Source organism: Pantherophis guttatus, chromosome 3 (assembly GCF_059756535.1).
Source record: "Pantherophis guttatus breed Tessera chromosome 3, ASM5975653v1, whole genome shotgun sequence".
NCBI lineage: Eukaryota > Metazoa > Chordata > Lepidosauria > Squamata > Colubridae > Pantherophis > Pantherophis guttatus.
The window spans coordinates 527,515-548,509 of record NC_142065.1 but is presented as its reverse complement, the minus strand read 5'-3'; the positions used below and the strand labels follow the sequence as shown (position 1 = coordinate 548,509).

The 20,995-nt window shown below is 57.2% G+C and overlaps 1 protein-coding gene across 1 annotated transcript; it reads left to right on the top strand.

Moving 5' to 3' along the window:
- Positions 1-12,458: 12,458 nt before the first annotated feature.
- MMP9 (matrix metallopeptidase 9) lies at positions 12,459-19,900 on the top strand. Its single transcript, XM_034424158.3, has 13 exons — positions 12,459-12,789; positions 13,198-13,427; positions 13,658-13,806; positions 13,922-14,053; positions 14,140-14,313; positions 15,073-15,246; positions 15,489-15,662; positions 16,146-16,301; positions 16,695-16,893; positions 17,032-17,171; positions 17,328-17,478; positions 17,846-17,949; positions 18,912-19,900. The coding sequence occupies exons 1-13, from the start codon at positions 12,640-12,642 to the stop codon at positions 19,019-19,021; spliced, it is 2,043 nt and encodes a 680-aa protein (XP_034280049.2). The 5' UTR covers positions 12,459-12,639; the 3' UTR covers positions 19,022-19,900.
- The last annotated feature ends 1,095 nt before the right edge of the window (positions 19,901-20,995 follow it).

Below are 20,995 nucleotides of genomic sequence, written 5' to 3'. Positions count from 1 at the left end.
CCAGGATTTGGGGTGGGGGGGGGCTGCGAGGGATTTCGCCTCAGGGGGAGGAGGGGGGCCGCCGTTCTCCCTGGACCAACGGCTGCCCCGGACTTAAGGGGGGCCCTGCAGCTTTTAAGGAGAACCGAAGCGGCTAACTAAGACCTCTCCCCCTCCCCCACCCCCCCTGGTGTGAGTGGTTTGCTTAGGACAGGGAGGGGCCGTCCTTGAGCCCCTGGCTGCATTTTTAATATTTTGGGAACACACAATAAACACTGTCTGCACAAAGTAGGGGGAGGTTTGTTTGCTTTGGGACTGGGGGTGGGGGGGAAGGGATTGGAGAGGTTTTCCTGATTGTGCATTTTCTTGCAAAACTTTGCTTCTGCTGGGACTCTCGCTATCTATCTCACGAGAACAGAGAAGATCCTGCTGCTTCACAAGGGAGGGGGGCTGGAGGTCCAGGGACTGCAAAGAAGGGTTTGGGGACCCTTCCCGTGGCATCGGATCGCTTCCCTTCAGTGGGGAACCCGTGTCGCCTGGGAACATTTGAAGACCGGGTGTGGCATTGGCTCCCAAAGGGCCACTGAAGGAAAGGCCGCCTCCCCCAGAGTCTTGGGGAGACCGAAAGCATGCTGTTGGCATAAAAATGCAGGTTACGAAGCCCCCCATCCTCCTGGCAGGTCCCTGACCTGAGTCCAGTTGCCTCAGTTTCCCATTCAGGCAGGGAAGGTCAGTCTGGATTCCCTCCTTTGCTGGCTCTCATGCCTGACGACACACAGGAGGTGAGCAGAGAGCAGCTCCAGGCAGGGTGGATTTGATTTAAATGAAGTCGATTTAAATCACTACTAAAAAGGCTTGATTTAAATCAACTCGGTTTAAATCATTTTTAAAGAGCAACTGTCATCTCTGTCGTGCAACGGCTCCTCCTCTGACCCGCTGCTGACTCACCGACAATCCCAGTCCCTTTAATGGGACTGCTGGTGATGAGGCAGGGACGCAACAAGGTGAGGGAAGTGGCAGGTGAGTGGATGCCCAGTAACAAGGGCTGCCATGATGGATCTGAAATGACAGGTGTTCTTTAAATATAAGGACACATTCTTACTGGTAGTTAAAATCTTTAATATTGTTATTTGCAAACAAAATGAAAGTTTCCTATTTAGCTTGCAGAGCTTAGATTCATCGAATGAGTTTCCCAAAAATGTTAATAATGCAGAATATACAGCCTCATGCTACATAACTAAGCTCCATTTTATGCTGAATGAACTAAAATTTTAATGTATCCTAAATAGAAAACTATCTTTAGATAGATTTTTCATTCCAAAAGCATTTTATTAAAATAAATTTGATTTTAAAAATTTGATTTAAATTAAAAAATCCAACTTTTTTTATTTCTTTTAAAAATTGGTTCCAGGCCCGGAGTTGAGGAAGGGGCGCCAGGAGTTCAGGGCTGGTCTTGGCCTTCCATGCCCGCCACGGCCCCCTCCCCTCTTCCTTGCTGCTTTGAGGCCCCCCCTGCGGTCTCTGGCCTCCTGCAGGCTCAGAGGGGCTGATTCATCACTCAGGTTCATTTGCAACACAACTCTGCAAAACAAGCCAGAACCGCAAGGCCAGGCTGGAGCCAGGAAGCCCCCAGCTGGGTGGAAGTGTCCTCTGCAGCCTTGCCAGGAACCCCTGGAGTCAGCTGACCCCGGAGCAACCCTGGGCTGCAGCTGGGTGAGTCCTGGCACTGGAGAGGTGAATATCTGCCCCACCTGGAAGCAGAGGGGGGAGCCCAGTGGTGAGAGAGCACAACTAGGCTGGGCCCCTCTGTGATGAAGGGGTGGGTGCCAGTGCCAGCTCTGAGGTGCAGTCGCTCCCTCCTGCCCCATCTCTGCCCCATTCCAGAACCAGATCTGGGGTAAGGCCAGCTCAGGATGGGACCTTGAACCTGACCGGTGAGTGTGCCTGGTGCAGCCCCAGATAAGGAGTGTCAGGCGGCCAGGCCGGTTGGGCAGGGAGGCCACCCTAGACTTTTACCACACACGCCCCACAACTTCTACCTGGTGTGGATCACCACAGGATCCAGTTCATGGAACCCGAAAGGTCAAATATGACGAACAGCTTAATCAAATTTAAGCAAGAATAGTCCTCGTACAAATGCAGCATGTCAAGCATATACACTGCAAATTACTAAAGATGCACAAAAGTGGAACTTGGAAACCAAATAACTTTATTTTTGCTGTTTCTTTTGTTTTGTCTACCGTGTTTCCCCAAAAATAAGATCCTGTCTTATATTTTTTGAACCCTGAAATAAGCGCTTGGCCTTATTGCCATGTGCTCAAAAGCCCGAGTGGGCTTATTATGAGATGTCGTATTTCGGGGGAAACAGGATACTTTTTCGTTTTTCTCTAACATGTACACACAGTAAGTACCAGCATGATGGAGACCTTAGCATTAATTGCTAACTTAAAATATAAATGTTTACTATACAACAAATTTTGTAATTTACCAGTAGTTTTATGTTTATGCATCCATTATGCAAACTGTGATTTGCATCGTTACAAATCACAGTTAATACTGATGCAATGCTTCAGGTTTTCTCAAAGTTTTAAGAGGGTTAACCATCTCCAGCCAGCACTCCTTATTAAAATACTATAACAATTGTACTAAAACAAGGAAACGAATTCTGAAAGGCTTTAAAAAGCTGCTTTTCGCCAGACCTTCCTGAAGCCAGAACTTCCTTTGTTGCGCAATACATGGTTATTCCTTGACTTACGACCACAATTCAGCCCAAAATTTCTGTTGCTAAGTAAGGCAGACATTCGGTGAGTTTTGCCCCATTTTAAGACCTCCCTTCCACCGTTGTTAAGGGTATCACTGCCCTTGTTAGTAACGATTCTTAAGTGAATCCAACTTCCTGATTGCTTATCAGAAGGTTGCAAAAGGGGATCACGTGACCCCAGCACACTGCGACCGTCATAAATACGAATCAGTTGCCAAGTGTCTGAATTTTGATCATGTCACCACGTCGATGATTGTGACAGTTGTGTGAAAAGCGGTCCTGAATCACTTTTTTCAAGGCCAAAGTATAACTTGGAAGAGTCAATAAATGAACTGTTGTAAGGGGTGGGCCAGCTGTCTTATTTTCCTTCCGCTTGTGCCGGCTTGGCAAGAGTGATTTTCTTTATTGCTGGGGTAGCTGTGGCCCATGTCGATGGCACGTCGGGCCCTTCAGAGAGGCAGGGCAGAGTTTTGGGCTGCTGTTGGGGGAGGACGCCTGAGCCACCACAGCCACCATCCCGGCTCTGGCCCTCGCCCACCGTGGTCTCCCGGCTCCTCAGACCGGGCGTGGTGCCAAGGGCAGCAGCTGAGGCAGAGGGCAGGTGGGCTACGCTGCTGGGGATGAGCAGGAGCCCTTGCCTCCATCCAGCCCGGCCCCCTCGGCTCCGGAGGGGCTGCTCCCGCCCAGCAATCTCTGCCCGACACCTCCGCTGCCCCCTCCTCACCAGGACTTTGGGAGTCTTCACGGGGGTGGGGGGGAGAGAGCTTCCACTGAGGCCGCTTGGGGCGGGGGGCGCTTAGCCCGTTCAGGAGGACTAGAGGAGGGAGCTGAGGCTCTGCCGCTCAGGGAGCCCCGAAGCAGCCTCCCCTGGAACAACCTGCCAGCGATGGGGAGTATCCCCCCCTTCATCCCCTCGGAGGGGGCCGGTCGGAGTGAGACCCCCGCCGGTGGGCTGCAATCGCAGCGTCGGCGGCTCCAGCTCCTCTCGCACCTGCGCCCTGGCCTCCCACCCGCGGGGGACCGGCAGGGGCTGCCCCGCGGCCGAAGGATCCGCGTCCCGGGCTGCTGCGGCTGCCACTCGCGCGGCGGGCGAAGCCCCCACTTCCGCCTTCTCGTCCCCGCCCGCCACGCGCGACGCCTCCCGGCAAACGGCGCGGGACCATCGGTCGCGGCGGGGAGGAGCGGCGGCCGAATGAAGCAGTGAACCGTCAAGGCGGGAACGGACGGGGCTCCCCCGGGGCGGTGGTGGGAAGGTCCGCGCTGGAGAGGAGATCTTCCCGGGCCCGCTTCAAAACTCCCCACCGACCCTTTCACGCGTGGGAGACCGGGAGGACCGCCCCACCCCACCCGCGTGGCATGCTTGAAGGCTCACAGCCGCCAGTCCTGAAAGGCCGCCGAGCTCCCACGCAGGCGGGGAGGGTAAAACCCAGCGGGACGGTCCCCGTTTCTGTTACTCTTGCGAAGCCCGAAACCTCAGCCCCGCTCCCTTTGCTCCCTGGGTTGGCCAAAGCAGTGGGGCAGGTAACCGAGGGGAAGAACCCTGCCCCAAAGCCCCCTGGAGCTCCTGAGCTCTTCTCCAGGGGGAGAGCACCCAGAAGAAAGGGGGTGGGTGGGGGAGGGGCCCCAGGGTCTTGGACCGCAGCAGCTTGCTTGCCCCAGGCCAACCCAAAGCTTCAGGAGGTGGGGACTCCTGCGTACCCCACCCTCCTTCTGGATGTCCTCCGGGCCGGCTGATGGAGCCCTGCGGATGGATGGGCCTCCTTGGAAGTGCTCTATGTGATCATTTCTGGAAGGATGTGTGAACTTTATAATTGTGTACACGCGTGGGCGTGCGCACACACACACACACACAGGCTAGACTAAGTGAAACCCTGGGAACCCTGGCATTTCTCCTGTGGTGTGTGAACAAGGCCATCACTCGAACCCAGGACAGGGCTGATTTGTTTAGCAGGCCCCATAAGTCTTGCAAAGACTTAACTTGTCCAAGGAGCCCCCTCCCGTTATTTTCTGTAGGTTGAAAAGGAGCTGTCCATCAATGCCCCCTTCTCCCCCCCACTGGCTGGATATGGCAAAGTCCCCGGTTTTGTTTAGCGATTTACAAAGACTTTCATTGGCCAGGATTGTATAGCTGAGCACCCAGGGTGGCACCAGGAGCTCCGGGCTCCCCCTTCAGCCACTCAGGTGTTTCTTTTCCTGGTTTTGGTTTGGCAGATTCCACAGGTGTTCTTTGAGTGCCAGCAGGGCTGCAGAAACTAACAATGGGGAAGAGAAATGGGGGCGGCATGCTCCTGGGTTGCAAGGAGGTTGCGCTTACAGGACAGAAGGGAGGGTCATTTGTCATGGATTGTATCAGGCTGACCAGGGCTGAGAGTGGCTGGGAGTCTCAGCTGGAGGGCGATTTGGGCACCGAGGGGCAAAACAGCCCTCTGCTGGCACTGATCCCCACAACCCAAGTTTCTGGACACCAGATTAGCCCCCCCCCCCAATGCTCCTTTATGACAGCCAGCTTGATCTAATGATGAAGGTCCAAAATTAGGAGTGAGGAGGCTGCGAGTTCTAGTCCTGCCTTCCATACAAGAGCCAAGTGGGTGGCTTTGGGTCAGCCTGGGACAGAAGACGACAAGGGCCAGAGCTTCCAAGAGAGTGGCCGGCAAAACCAGATGGACTTGGCCAGGGAGTCACCAGGTCAAGTTTAACTTAAAGGTGCCGCCCCAGAAAGCAACCAGTTTTGTAAATTGAATATTTCATTACTTCTTCTAAAATTAGGTTTGTGGTCATAAATTGAGGCCCCCCTCTAGCCTTCATGTGTGGGTTTGTGTTACCTCTTGTAACACAAGAGGTAACACAAGAGGTAACTTAAAGGTAAAAATTTACCTTTAAGTCAGTGCAACAGAGACCTACAGGAGGTCCTCAGGTTATGGCCATAATTTGGCATCAGGATTTCCATTGCAAAGCAAGGCAGTTGTTAAATGAGTCACACCTGATTTTTACAACCTTTTTTTGCCACAGTTTTTAAGCAAATCACTGTCATTAAGCAAATCTGGCTCTCCCCCTCCCCCGTTGATTTTATTTGTCGGAAGGCAGCTGAGAAGGTCGCAAAGGGCGAATCCGACTCTCCAAGCGACGTAAATGCAGGCGGTTAGCCGAATTTTGATCATGTGACCCAGGGATGCTGTGATGGTCGTTACATGCGAGGACTGTTCATAAGCCGCTTTTTCCAGTGCGGTTGTAGCTTTGAAGGGTTGCTGAGCAAATGGTTGTACCATCACTGCATGGAGAACACCCCTATCCAAGTAGTCCTCAACTTACAACAGTTCGTTTAGTGACCGTTCAATGTTAAAATGGCACTGAAAATGTGACTTATGACCATTTTTCACAGTTACGACCTTTGCAGCATCCCCAGGGTCATGTGATCTTCTGACGGGCGAAGTTAATGGGGAAGCCAGATCACTTAACGACCATGTTCCCAATTTAAGAACTGCAGGGATTCACCTAAAAACATGGCAAGGAAGGTTGTAAAAGAGGTGAAAATTCACTTAACAAATGTTTCACTTAATAACAGAAATTTGGGGGTCAGTTGTGGTCGTAAGTCGAGGACTTCTTCCTCCCCTTTTTAGTATTACATTTTACAAACAATAAACACGAGTGTAGAAGAGCTTAGGAGGGGATCTCTGATGGGGATGTCCTTTGGGGGGAGGGCGTGGAGAGAGAAGGACCCCAACATACTGTAGGTAGTTTTATACATAGGCAGCCCCTCTGCTGCCATTTTGTGAGAGCACCCGCAGCAGCACTGTGATGGGTCCGATCGCATTCACCTGGAGACGGGAGGCCATCCGGGGTCCCCAGGCTGTTCCCAATGGCCGAGTCTGGTCCCTACAAGCCTGAGCAGGCCTGTCCTCTCCTGCACCCAGGGAAGGTGGGGGGGGTGTCTGCTGCTCTGAGGAGGGGTGGGGGGAATCCCCCATGACCACTCGTGTGTCAAAGGCCCTGCCGTGACTCAGAGGCTAGTGGTGGCTTACTTCCCACGGGGCTCTTCCCTTTTCTCCCATGAGAGCCTGACTACTCACCCAAGGCTGGGGCTGCGTCCCTCTTGGGTCACTGAGGACTCCACCACCACTAGCCCAGCAGGTGGGCTTCCCATCCCCCATCTCTGAGAACATCTCTCTGGCCCTGCACAGGCAAGCCCCCCCCCCCCCACCCTGGGCAGCCGGACCCTCAGGCCTTCCCAAGTTAGTTTAGTTTAGTTTAGTTTATTAGATTTGTATACCGCCCTACTCCCGAAGGACTCAGGGCGGTGAACAGCCATGAAATAAAACATATCAATACAAAATTTAAAATAGAAATAAAACAAGTTAGATAAATTTGGCTGAACCATATTTAAAACCCCAATAATTTAAAACCAAATTTAAAATTCCCATTTAAAAGAGGAGAAGTTTAGGTCAGGCCGGCTTGCTGGAATAGGAACGTCTTCAGCGTGCGACGGAAGGTACGCAGATCCGGAATCCTCCGTATCTCGGGGGGGAGCTCGTTCCAGATAGTAGGTGCCCCCACAGAGAAGGCTCTCCCCCTGGGGGCCGCCAGTCGACATTGTTTGGCCGACGGCACCCGGAGGAGCCCCTCTCTATGGGAGCGTACTGGTCGGTGGGAGGCTATTGGTGGTAGCAGGCGGTCCCGTAGATAACCAGGTCCTGAGCCATGGAGCGCTCTAAAGGTGATGACCAAAACCTTGAAGCGCACTCGGAAGACCACCGGGAGCCAGTGCAGCTCGCGCAGGAGAGGCGTTACATGGGAGCGCCACGTCGCTCCCATCACCACCCGCGCGGCCGCACTCTGCGCCAGTTGGAGCCTCCGAGTGCTCCTCAAGGGGAGCCCCATGTAGAGAGCGTTACAATAGTCCAGACGGGAGGTGACGAGGGCATGAGTGACCGTGCGTAACGAGTCCCGATCCAGAAAGGGACGCAACTGGCGAATCAGGCGAACCTGATGAAAAATCCTCCCGGTCACGGCCGTCAAGTGCTCTTCTAAAGACAGCCGTGAATCCAGGAGGACACCCAAGTTGCGAGCCCTCTCCGTGGGGGCCAATACTTCGCCCCCAATAGTCAGCGATGGCACCAGCTGACTATATCGGGATGTCGGAAACCACAGCCACTCGGTCTTGGATGGGTTGAGTCTGAGCCTGTTTCTCCCCATCCAGATCCGTACGGCCTCCAGGCACCGGGACATCACTTCAAGGGCATCGTTGGGGTGGTCCGGGGTGGAGATGTACAGCTGGGTGTCGTCAGCGTACTGATGGTACTCCACCCCGAAACCACGGATGATCTCGCCCAACGGCTTCACATAAATGTTGAACAAAAGGGGCGAGAGGACCGATCCTTGTGGCACCCCACATATAAGGGGCCTCGGGGTCGACCTCTGCCCCCCTGTCAACACAGACTGCGACCGGTCGGAGAGAAAGGAGGAGAACCACCGTAGTACGGTGCCTCCCACCCCCAACCCCCCCAACCGGTGCAGCATGATACCATGGTCGATGGTATCAAAAGCCGCTGAGAGATCTAATAGGACCAGGATAGAGGAACAACCTCTGTCCCGAGCCCTCCAGAGATCATCCACCAACGCGACCAATGCCGTTTCCGTGCTGTACCCAGGCCTGAAGCCCGACTGGAACGGATCTAGATACGTCGTTTCATCCAGGTACCGGGGAAACTGTCGTGCCACCACACTCTCAACAACCTTCGCAACAAAGCGAAGGTTGGAGACTGGACGATAATTAGCCAATATTGCCGGGTCCAGGGAAGGCTTCTTGAGGAGAGGTCTCACCACCGCCTCTTTCAAGGCGGCGGGAAAGACACCCTCACTCAATGAAGCATTTATAATCCCCTGGAGCCAGCCTCGCGTCACCTCCCGGGAAGCCAGCACTAACCAGGAGGGGCACGGGTCCAACAAACATGTGGTCGCATTCAGTCTACCCAGAATCCTGTCCACGTCCTCAGGGGTCACAGAGTCAAACTCATCCCAGATAACATTCTCAGGACCTGCCTCCGTCATCCCCACTGGATCTACCCAGTCAGAGTCCAGATCTTCCCGAATCTGAGTGATTTTGTCATACAGATACTGAACAAAATCCTCGGCTCTCCCCTCCAAGGGGTCCTCCCTCGCTTCCTGGTGGAGCAGGGAGCGGGTCACCCTAAACAGGGCGGCCGGGCGGTTATCTGATGACGCGATAAGAGCAGCAAGATGAGTACATTTCGCTGCTTTTATCGCCACTAGGTAATTCTTAATATGAGATCTTACCAGTGTCCGGTCAGATTCAGTGCGACTGGCCCTCCAACTACTCTCTAGGCGTCTTTTCCGGCGCTTCATCTCCCTCAGCTCCTCAGTAAACCAAGGAGCCAGGTGAGATCGGCGCCGGGTCAGAGGCCGCAAAGGCACGACTCGATCCAGAGCTCCAGCGGCCGCCCTATCCCAGGCGGCCACTAAGTCTCCAGTCGAGGCGTGAGCCAAGACCTCAGGCATTGGCCCAAGCTCCGTCTGGAACCTATCAGGTTCCATCAGGCGCCTGGGGCGGTACCATCTTATCGGTTCCGCCTCCCTGCGGCGGGGAGCAGCGGTTCGAAGATCAAGGCGAAGGAGAGAGTGATCCGACCATGACAAGGGCTCGATAACTATGTCCCCTATCTCGAGATCACTCAGCCACTGTCCAGAGACAAAAATCAGGTCCAGTGTGTTTCCCCCCATGTGCGTAGGGCCATGAATTAGCTGGGTCAGATCCATAGCCGTCATGGAAGCCATGAACTCCCGAGCCACCTCAGACGTCTCACCCACGGACGGCAGGTTGAAATCCCCCATGACCATAAGTCTGCCGGGATTCTGCCTGCCTGGCCAGAGGCCACTCCTGGGCCTTGATGAGAGATGGTGACCGCGGCTGTCGGGGCCCAGAGGACAATGAGCTCATCCTGTGTCTCAAAGGAAGAGCGCCTTCTCTGTGGGGGCACCTACTCTTTGGAACAAAATACCCCCTGGAATACGAATAATCCCAGATCTTCGCACTTTCCGACGTGCCCTGAAGACCTTTCTGTTTCAACAAGCAGGGCTAGCATAAACATCTAAATTCTATGCCAAGGTCTTAGCAGATACACCAAGTTGACTCAATTTATTATTTACTGTTTATAAAAAAAAATACTATATGCATATAAAATCTTAATCTGTTCACCGCCCTGAGTCCTTCGGGAGAAGGGCGGTATAGAAATTCAATAAATAAATAAATAAACATCCAACTGGCAGTGCCCCCCCCCATGAAAGTCCCAGCTGTTGCCCCACAGAGGAGGAGGAGTGTTCAGCAAAATGGGCCACGAGAAGCAGGCTCCAGGGGAACAGCAATGAAAGCCAAATCACCCTCTGCAAACGGGCCAAATTTGGGAAGAGAAGATAGAAAACAGGAAAGCAGATCCAAGGGCTCAAAGGAGACCCCAATGGGATTGTTTCCCCCCACCCCACCCCCAAGGCCAAGGCCTGGCAGGCCAGGTGTTGAGTGCATGCAGGCATTCTCTTCTGATACAGAGCGAACATTATCTACAGTAAATGTTTTAAATAAATAAATAGGTTTAGCCCATGCGATGTGTTCTCATTTGGGTGTCTTGTATTTTGCCAAGTCCTCTCTGGAAAGAGCGCAGAGAAGAGCCACAAAGAGGATTAGGGGACTGGAGGCTAAAACATACAAAGAACGGCTGCAGGAACTGGGCATGGCTGGTCTAGTGAAGAGAAGGACCAGGGGAGACAGGAGAGCAGTCTTCCAAATTTCCCCCCCCCCCCCGGTTTAAAAAAGTTTTATAGAGTTCTAATCTTTGAGGGGCTGCCACAAAGAAGAGGGGGCCAACTTATTTTCCAAAGCACCAGAAGGCAAGACAAGAAACAATGGGTGAAATCTAATCAAGGATTCTGGAATTAAGGAGAAATTTCCTAACCATGAGAGCAATTAACCAGTGGAATGGCTTCCCTTCAGAAGTTGTGGGTGCTCCACCGCTGGAGGTTTTGAAGAAGAGGTGGTCTGAAATGGCCAAGGCAGGTTTTCTGCTTGAGCAGGAGGCTGGATTAGCGATGCCCAGCCTGCTCTCCTTGAAAACTCTGCCTGGACAAGCCCCCAGGGCTGCGTTCACACACCTCTACCCCAAATAAATGCAGGACACCAGACTGTCCATGCAGCAGGCAAGGGCAAACCCTGGTTTCTGCTTCACGCCGAGGCCCAAGCAACTCAGAGGAACAGACCGGGCATCGGGTGGCATGAAAACTCCCCCACATCTCTCCCCCCCCTTTCCATCTGGGGATTTTCCCATGAGACACCATGGAAGGGAGCAGGGAGACAAAGGGAGGCCTCACCCACTGTCTGGAAGCAGAAGAGGGAAACTCCAGGTGGGTCACTGGGGCCTCCTGGGGTACAGAAGAGAGGGGGGGGAAGGGGGATGGCTTCCCTGCCCCTCTTGAGTCACAGGATGGTCCCGAGGGGTTCTCAGCTCTCAGGGGCTCCTCAGGAACTGCAGAATAAGCTTTCCCTGGGCAGACAACTGGATTATTTTTTGGGTGGGTGGGGGATGTGGCCCTCCCTGTCTGCTCTCTTTCACAAAGCGTTTCTACACAGGGAAGAGAGCCACAGGGACGTCTTTTGACTTGCCATGCCAAGGCCTCCTGGGAGGGGGCTTTGCCTCCTGGAGAGGAGGGGAGGAGCCCTGGCATTGTCGGAGGTCTGAGTGGGGCTGCTGTCAGCAGAGATTGCGGCACGAGCGGTTCCTCCCCTGCGGCTGGACAGGCCGTGCTGTGCTCAGCGCCTCCAGCTCAGCATGGTGAAACCACAGGTTGCTGGGCTCCCTCCCTCCTCAGCCCCTCACACACACACACACACACACACACACACACACACACACACACTTTGAGTGCCAAATTCACAGACTTTCTGGAAAGGACACAAAGGTCCAGCAGGCTTATGCACGGCAAGGGGACAGGTGTGTTAAGAGGCTAGCGTCCCCCTCATCCTGCCCTGCCCTCCCCCTGGGACTCTGGGAGGGCTGCAGGGCAAAAGCACAGCAGTCCCAACCATCCAGGATGTCCAAGAACTTCCTGGTTAGTCTGTCCTGGCAAAAACACCCAGGTTCCTCCTCCCAGGCCTGCCTGCTGCTGGGCCCTTCATCCAGAAGAGGGGCAGCCACCCCGTGCTTGGAGGGAGGCAGGAGGGAAAGGAAGGGTCTCTGTGAAGGCAGAGCAGGGGCTGCCCCTGAGCGCTCCCCCAGGGCCTGGGCCTGCATGGGCAAAGGAGAGGCCCTGTGCCAGAATCATGCCCAGGCAGTGGGCCTCGGTTGGAGTCTTGGGCAGGCAGCCTCCTGGTCCAGCTATCAGCCCAAGGCGACCCTTTTCCTACCTAGCCCACCCCACACTCTGAGGGTCTCCATCCCATCCTGCCCTATCAGAGGCAGGGAGCGGCCAGTGGGGCAGCGCTTGAACGGGCTCTGGTGCCGCCGATGCCACCCCACGAAGGACTAAGAGACAGGGGGCAGGGAAGCCACATGCGCCGCAGGTCCTTGGCTTCTGGCTGCAGCGGCGTCCGAGCCTCGTCGAGGCGGACGGCTGCCCCCTTCGAACCCGCGGCTGGGCCCGCTGCGTTTCTCATTTCCTGTTGAGACAAGTCCAGGAAGTGGCAGCGCCCCGCCGGTTCTCCCCCTCTTCCACCGGGGGAGGGACCGCGGCTGACTCAGCCTTCCACCCCCTTCCCTCTCCCCGCGGACCATAAAGGGCCCCGCCGGCGGTCGGGCTGCAGACGGCTGTGCTCGGCTGAGTTTGGCGCTACCCGCAGGACCCGAGAGCGGAGAAGGAGAGACGAATCCGAGACCCTCGCCCACCTCGCCTCAGCAGCCATGAGGGTCCCAGCCCCGGCCCTCCTCCTCCTCCTGGCGCTCCTGCCGCTGCCCTGCTCGTGGGCCGCCCCCAGGGAAGGGAAGAGCCCCGTAGTCATCAACTTCCCCGGGGACGCGGTCAGCCGCATGACGGACCGGGAGCTGGCCGCCGTGAGTCTCCAAGCTGCGCACTCTGGCGGGTCCTCCGCTGGGCAGAGCCCCCCCCCCCGCCTTTCGTACTCCGCGAGAGCGAGATAGAGACCGAGCGCGGCTCTCCCTCCGGGGCGCCCGGCGCTTTAACTCGCGCTGCGCTCCGCTCGCCCGACCCAGGTCAGATGGCGCGAGTGCGGGCGCCGTTGCGGGAAGCCAGCCCCGCCAGCGACTCCCAGCCGGCTCTTCATTCGGTGCCAGTGCCTGACTGGAGACCCCGCGGGATCCGCTCACGGGATGAGGGTTGGGGTCAAGGCCAAGACAGGAGATCAACCAAGCTCCAGCCCCGGCCCCGTCCGCCCAGCCGCCGCTTGGCTCCCTTCCCCGGCCGAGAGCCCCCCGCTAGCGCCCGCTCCTCTCTCTCCGCAGCGCTACCTCCAGCGTTACGGGTACTTGACGGCGACCAACCCCGGGGGGCAGGTGAAGCTGGAGACCCCCCTCAAGGCGATGCAGAAGCAACTGGGCTTGCCGGAAACAGGGGAGCTGGACGCCCCCACCCTCACGGCCATGCGGGCGCCCCGCTGCGGAGTCCCGGACATGGGTCGCTTCCAGACGTTCCAGGGCGACCTCAAGTGGGACCACACAGACCTCACCTACCGGTGAGCGAGCGGGCACCTTCGGCGGGTTCACGGCCCGCGTGGCAGACTGCAAGTGGAGGGGACCCCAAGATTCCTGGGGAGGGCAGCGGATTGAGGAAGGCTGCCCTCCCCTCAGAGGCAGACCTGTACCCTGCCAAGGGGGTGTGTGCAGGCGCGCGCGGACGTGCGTGAGGAGGGGGCTGGGGGCAGGGCTTCCTTCGGGCCGCCTCTGAGCCTCCGCTCTTTGGCAGGGTGGTCAACTATTCCCCGGACCTGGACGGCTCCGTCATCGAAGATGCCTTCGCCAGAGCCTTCAAGGTGTGGAGCCAGGTGACGCCCCTCACCTTCACCCGCCAGCAGGAGGGGGAGGTGGACATTCTCATCCAGTTTGGAACGGGAGGTGAGTTGGAGGGGAGGAGAGGGTTGGGGGGCAGCTGGGATCGCCCCTCCTCTCCTGTCTGGAGGCTTGGAAGAATTCCTGCTCAGATTGTGACCTCTCCCCCACCCCCGCACAGAGCATGGTGACGGCTACCCTTTTGATGGCAAGGATGGACTTCTGGCCCACGCCTTCCCTCCTGGCAAAGACCGGTTCAGCGGGGATGCCCATTTTGACGATGACGAGTTCTGGACGCTGGGCACGGGCATTGGTGAGTTGGCCCCCTTGCTGGCTGGTGCTTCTCTGGGCGCTGGAGCCTTGCCCGCCTGATGCCCAGTTCTCCTCTTCTCTGAGCAGTGGTGAAGACCTACTTTGGCAACGCCAACGGGGCTTCCTGCCGATTCCCCTTCACCTTTGGGGGCAAAAGCTACTCCACCTGCACCACCGAAGGGAGAGAAGATGGGCTGCCCTGGTGTGCCACCACCCCCAACTTTGACCGGGACAAGAAATACGGCTTCTGCCCCAGCGAACGTGAGTAGCCAGGACTCAGAAAGCAGGAAGGGGGGGGGGGAAATGGAGTGGGATGGGGTAGGGTAGAATAGGCATAGACCTCGGAGGTCTTGTAGTCCAACGCCCTGCTCAAGCAGGAGACCCTAGACCAGTGGCCTCCAAAGCCTTGGGCACCAGGGACCAGTTCCATGGAGAGAGGTTTGTCAGTGGGGTCTGGAGGGGCTCTGTGTGCTTTGTGTGCTGCCAGATGGGGCTTCGCTTGTTGGTGTGTCCCAGTCTCTGGCATGCCCTGGCCCAGTGCGGCTCCACAGACCTGGGATTGTGGACCCCGTCCTAGACCATTTCAGACAAGTGGCAGTCTAATGTCTTCTTGAAAGACTCCAGTGATTGATCAGGACTGAAGCCCTAATTGCCCCGCAGCGTGTGGGGAGATGGGGGGGGGCGTAACCAGAAGGGGCTCCTGGGTTTGGAAAGCTGAGCTGCACAGTCCCTCCCAGGGGAGAAGCGAAGAGCAAGGGGGGGGGAGCAAGCAGGCCCCCACTGACAATCTAACCAGGGCAAGGGGGCGGGGGGGAGCTCTCAAAGAATTCCATTCAAGCAGTTTGCTTCTGAGACCCTGCTCCTTGTTTACTTGTGAGCCGCTTAGGAGTTGGGTGGCATATAAATTTAAGAAGTGAATAAATAACAAGGGGAACTGAGCTGCATCCCGAGGAAGACAATGAGGGAAGTCTGGTTCCCTGCAGTTTTTGGTGAATTCCTTTTTCCTGGTGGCTTTGCTAGTCCTCTTCACTTACGACGGGAACAGCGACGGGGAGAAGTGCGTGTTCCCCTTCGTCTTCGAGGGCAAATCCTACCAGGGATGCACCACCGATGGGCGCACAGACGGCTACCGCTGGTGCGCGACCACTGCCAACTTTGACCAGGACAAGAAATACGGCTTCTGCCCAAATAGAGGTACGTGAGACCAGGGGCACGTGGTGTTTGGGACAGGGTGCGGTGTGGGGAAAGCACTCTGCATGGGCTCAGGGACACCCTCAGTCCTGGCATTACCAAGGGGGGCTGCAGCTGCAGAGCCCACAGACCAGCCGTGACAGTCTCACGTTCAGCTTCAGGGTCTGCCCCCTGGCTTCAGAGGGTTCTGCTTGGTCGTTGCAACAGCTGGGGGCCAAAGCTGACCTCTCTCTTCCCCCCCCCAGACACGGCTGTGATTGGAGGGAACTCCCAGGGCGAGCCCTGCTCCTTCCCCTTCAAGTTCCTGGGCCAGACGTACAGCAGCTGCACCACGGAGGGACGCACCGATGGGAAGCTCTGGTGCGCCACCACCAGAGACTACGATGCGGACCAGAAGTGGGGTCTTTGCCCTGACCAAGGTATGGGGGAAGCTCCTTTCACTGCCCCCCTGGGAAGCTGGTGAGGAGGGTACTCAGCACATCCACCCACTGGGCATGAATAGCTCAGCCATTAATAACGCCCGAGTGCCGTGCAAGGGGGTAAGCTCCCATTCCTTGCTCCAGCTCCTGTTTGAAAGCAGGCAAATGTGAGTAGATAAATAGGTACCATTTCAGTGGGAAGTTAGCAGCATTCCATTCGCTTTTAGTGTATCCCTTTGCTGGCCAAGAAAGAGAGAGGCGCTCCATGCCTCAGAGCCAGACATGACTGGGCAGGGGAAAACCTTACTTTTGCACGCATGCACGCACACGCACCAAGTGTGTTGGGAAGACTCTCTGGCAGTCTAGGGGAAGGGCCGTGAGGGGAATCGATGACCCAGGTGCCACAGGGATTGAGGGCCCCCGACGAGGCCTCCAAGGCAGGGCCCCCTCGGTCCACTCTCTGCTGTTGCTTCGCACCCCCAGGTTACAGCCTCTTCCTGGTTGCGGCACATGAGTTCGGCCACTCACTGGGCCTGGAGCACTCCAGCATCCGGGAAGCCCTGATGTACCCCATGTACACCTACCTGGCTGACTTCCAGCTGCATTCGGACGACGTGGCCGGAATCCAGTCTCTCTACGGTGAGCAGGGGGTGGGGGGGCTGCCAGGGGGGTTTCCTGGAAGCAGAAGGCAGGCTGTCCACCCTCCCCAAGGCCTGACACAGGCAGCCCTCTGGCCCTGCCCGGGAAGCTCCGGAAGGAATTGGGGTGGCTCAGGGCTGGGGGTCTGTTCACACACTGTGTCCTGAGTGGCCCTTTCCATGAACAACATGAAGCCCAAGTTCCTTTACCATGATGTGGAAGGACCCCTGGAAGTCCTCAGGTCCACTAGCAATCCCCACCATCAAAGGACCCCCTCTTGGCTCCACTTGAGCTGTTTCCGCACCAGGGAAGGGGCTCCTCCGACATCCCCTCCCACCGCCAAATCAGTGCCTCTGATGCTTGTGCTGCTCCTCCTTCTCCCCCCCCCACTAGGTCGAGGATCAGGCCCTCAGCCCACGGCGCCCAGCCCCCCTTCTCAGGCCCCCACTGAAGCTGAGGACTCCTCCACCGTGGATGATGGCTCTTCTGTGACCGAGACCCCCGCTGTGGACGGCCGGAGCAGCGCCTGCCGGGCGGAGGGCTTTGATGGGGTGGGCGAGATCCAGAAGGTGCTGCACTTCTTCAAGGACGGGTGAGAGGCTAGGCAGGAGGGGGGCTGGGCAGAGCTGGGGGCCAGGGTCTCCTTGTGCCCACAGAGGGCCTGGAAGGACTCGGGCGTTGGGCACCGCAGGGGAAAGTGAGGTCAGGCTGAGCTGCCTTTCCTGCTCAGGCAATACTGGCGAATGTCGAGCACTGGGACCGGGCCCCTGGAGGGCCCCCTGCGGATCCAGAGTACCTGGCCGGCCCTCCCAGATGTCATTGACGCGGCTTTCCAGGACCCTCTGACCAAGAAGCTCTTCTTCTTCTCGGGTGAGGCCCCTCCCCACCCTTACGTGGGCGGCTGTGGGCCTCAGGAGCCCCCCTGCCTCTGTCCCTGCTGAGAGGCCAGGAAGGGCCCTTGGAGCCGGCTCCTCTGCCTGGGGAGGGGCCCCTGCTCAGCCACCCACCCACTCCTCCTTCTTGCAGGCCAGCGCTTCTGGGTGTCCCAGGGGCCACGGGTGGTCGGCCCTCGGAGCCTTGACAAGCTGGGCATCGGAAGAGACGTGCGCAAGATTGTGGGGAGCCTGACACGGAAGCAGGGGAGGGTCCTGCTCTTCAGCGGAGATCAATTCTGGAGGTACAGGGGCCCGTGAGGGGAGCAGAACATGGGGGGGGCTCTGCCCAACCCCCTTCCTTTGGGAGCCAAAGGCTGGATGAGGGGACAGAGGCTGCTCAGCCTCCAGGAGCCCCAAGCAGCAGCCTCCCAGGGGGACTCCTGCATCCTCAGCCAAACACCCCCCCCCTTGGCCTGAGCTCACCCCCGGCTGCTTTGACTGGTCTGGCCTGGCTCTCTGGGCCGGGGGGGGGGAGGCTGCACCCCACAGGTAGATCCAGGGAGAAGGAAAGCAGAGCTGGGATTACCAACCTCTGCACGGGAACAGGCACCCTCAGGGGCATCTAGAGGGCATCTTGAGGGGCTTTGCTAACTTTTCCTCCCCCCCCAGGCTGGATGTGAAAAAGGAGCAGGTGGACAAGGCGTATCCCCGCTACATTGACAGCCTCTTTCCTGGGGTCCCCATTGATGCTAACTTGGTCTTCCAGTACAAAGGTAAGGGGGGCAGGAGGGGGAACAACCTCAGGTGGGGCCCAGACAGCCCCCCCTCATGGGTCCTCTGCAGAGGGTCTCTGCTGTGCAAGGGGGCAGCCCAGGAAGCTCCTCCCTGGTCCAGCAAGCCGCAGCGGGTAGGTGGGGCTACTCTGATGGGGCTGCAGAAGACAGATGACCACTAGAGGGCAGCAGCAGGCAAGAACATCCCTAACCCTGGCTGGCCCATTGGGTGGTTCTGCCAAAGCAGGAGAGGGAGGGGGGGTGCAGAAGAGGGAAACCCACCTCGCTCATGTAGGGGACACAGACAGACACAGAGACTGGGGGCTCTCCTGGGAGGGAGGGAGGAGGAGGGGGGCATGCCTGAATGGCTGAACTCAGTGGATAGAGCCTCCCCACCCCCCACCAGTGCAGAGGAAGAGGCTCATTGGGAGACTCTCCAGGGCGAGGACCACAACTGCTGTGGGGGGGGAGGGACCTTGCCTCCCCTTCCTCTCCTCCTCTTGGTGCTCAGGGCCTGGAGACTCTTTCTGAGCCCCTCCCCCTCCCTGACTCCCTTCTGGGATGCAAAGCAGGTGGGGAGGCGTCTGCCAGCCCACATGCACCTGGGTCAGTGGGGGAGCTGGTGGGCCCCCCAGGGCCTTTCCCTCCCCCCCCAAGGGAAGAAGGCAACTTTGGGGGACAAGTTGAGAGGACGGTGAGGGGGCGGCTTAGTGGTTGGCCCCGTCCAAGGACCGCAGGGACGATGAATCCCCCTTGACCCCCAAGCTCTGAGCCCAGTCTGGGAGCTCTGGGGCTGGTTTAGGGTTTCTCCCTCCCTCCCTCCCTCCCTCCCAGGAGAGATTCCCAGGGGCCTCGGCAGTAATGGGGGTGCCACCTTTGAACCAGGAGGAGGTGTCCCCTGGGGGTCCCTGCGATTCCCTCCCTGTGGCGCTCGCCTTCACCAGCCGTTTCCTCTCTTCCAGGGAGGTTCCACTTCTGCCGCCACCCCTTCTGCTGGCAAATGACCCCCCGCTACCAGGTGACCCGGGTGGGGTACTTCAAGCAGGACGTCCTGAAGTGCCCGGAACAATGAGACACATCCCACCTGCACCCTCTGCTTCGAAATGCCTCTGGACGCAGGGGCATCGCTGCGCACCGTTGACCCCTCCCTGGCTGGCCAGCTGATGGGGGCGGCCTCTCTGCTTGGTGGGCCAAACGCTGCCCTGGCTCCTCGGGCCCCCCCAGCCTCTGGAAGACTTGCCAGGAAGAGTGGGGGGAGAGTTCTCCTCAGCCGTGGTCCCCATCCACTGAATGGAGTGGAGAGCTCCGGCCACAAGCCCTTCCCCCGGCCTCCGTCACTCGCTCAGGAAGCAGCCAACAGAGAGAGGGGGGAGACTTCAGGGGGGGGGCACTCTTTGCAGCTTTGCGACTATTTGTGATTGAAAGGGGGGCTCTCATCTGCTCCCCACTTTGCTCCCTCTTGTCCTGGAATCCAAAGCAGCCTCTGCCTTTCTAGGAGCTGCTTCACAGGAGGGGGGGGGGGAATTTTGATATCTGGCTTTAACAGAATGAGAGAGTTGGAAGGGACCTTGGAGGTCTTCTAGTCCAGCCCCCTGCTCAAATTGCCCTGGGCTGAAATTACTCCAAAAATGTGGGGTAAGGAAGGTGACAGAGGCGGAGCCTTAACTGCTTTAAATCCGTATGGTGTGGAGGTTTTAGGTCCTTTTGCCCAGGCGGCCAAGAAGCTTCGATCGCTTCTGAGCAAACTCTCTGATTCCAGACTAAATTCAGGGCTTACTTTCCCCTTGCTTGTTGGGGGGCTGATGCCCAACTTCTGTCCCGTCTCTCTCTCATCTCCTCATTTTGGGGGAGGACCTGCTGGGGTTCGCTCAGAGCATTGCCTGGGTGGTTGTAAATTGGGCATCGTATCCCTGGTCTTATTTTTTGGAAATAAAAGTTTTGTTTTGTTTTATCTCTTGCGCGTTTTCTGTCCATTTGGCTGTAAGTGCTTACTGGGCGGGGGGGAGGGAGGGGGGGAGAATAAAAATCATGCCGGAGGTTCGTGCCAGTCTTTGGGGGAGGCCCTTTTCCATTCTGGGCCTCGCATGGAAGGAGCTGCAGCTCACAAAAGCCACAAGGCTCTTGCCACAGAGAGGCCCCATTTTTAATTGTAAAAAAGAATTCCAGCCATGCAAACCAGAAAACTTTTATGTTAAATGGCTCCATAAATTGTGTTGCAGGTCGTCCACAACCTACAACCGTTCATTTAGTGACCGAAATTACAAGAGGACGACCATTGCAGCATCCCCCGGGTCACGTGACCAAAATTCAGCTGCTTGGAAAGTGGCTCATGTTTATGACGGTCACAGTGTCCCGGGGTCACGTGATCCCCTACTGCGACCTTCTGACGAGCAGAGTCCATGGGGAAGCCAGATTCACTTAACAACCGTGTTACTAACTGAACAACTGCAGTGGTTCACTTAACAACGGTGGCAAGAAAGTTGTAAAATGGGGCAAAATTCACTTAACAAATGTCTCGCTGAGCATCAGAAATGTTGGGCTCGATTGTGGTTGTAAGTTGAGGACCCCTGAAAAGGCCCGGTGAAACCCAAGAGAAACTGCGCTTAACCCATCGACTCTGTGGCCCCCAAAGGCCACCGAGGGAGCTTCTTTCCTCCGCTGCCAGACTTCGCTCTTCCTTCTGCCCCCCTCCCCCTCCCACGCAGCTCTTCAGGGCCGCAGCCCCAGAGTGGCTCAGGTGGGCTGGGACATCAGGCCCACCAGGCACGCGTACCGAAAATCATATGAAATACCGGAGTAACATCTGGGTCTCCTGGGGGTCACCCCAACAGATGGACACCTCCCTGCCCCCCTGATCAGGGTGGCAGTGAGATGACAGAGGCCAAGGAGCCCCCCGCAGATGGCAGAATGACTCAATGGTCCATCTTGCCCAGCAGACGGACTTCAGCCAAGCTGCTGTCCATCTGGAAGCCCTGCCCTTCCTGAAGCCCTGGGATTCAGTCCCGCCCCCCCAAACTGCCCTGCAGCTCTGCTCCTGGGGGAGGCA

Coding starts and splice junctions, on each gene's coding strand:
- MMP9 (XM_034424158.3), top strand. CDS start 12,640: ATGAGGGTCCCAGCCCCGGCCCTCCTCCTCCTCCTGGCGCTCCTGCCG. Junction 15,663..16,145: donor GGGTCTTTGCCCTGACCAAG/GTATGGGGGAAG, acceptor TCGCACCCCCAG/GTTACAGCCTCTTCCTGGTT. Junction 16,894..17,031: donor CTGCACTTCTTCAAGGACGG/GTGAGAGGCTAG, acceptor TTTCCTGCTCAG/GCAATACTGGCGAATGTCGA.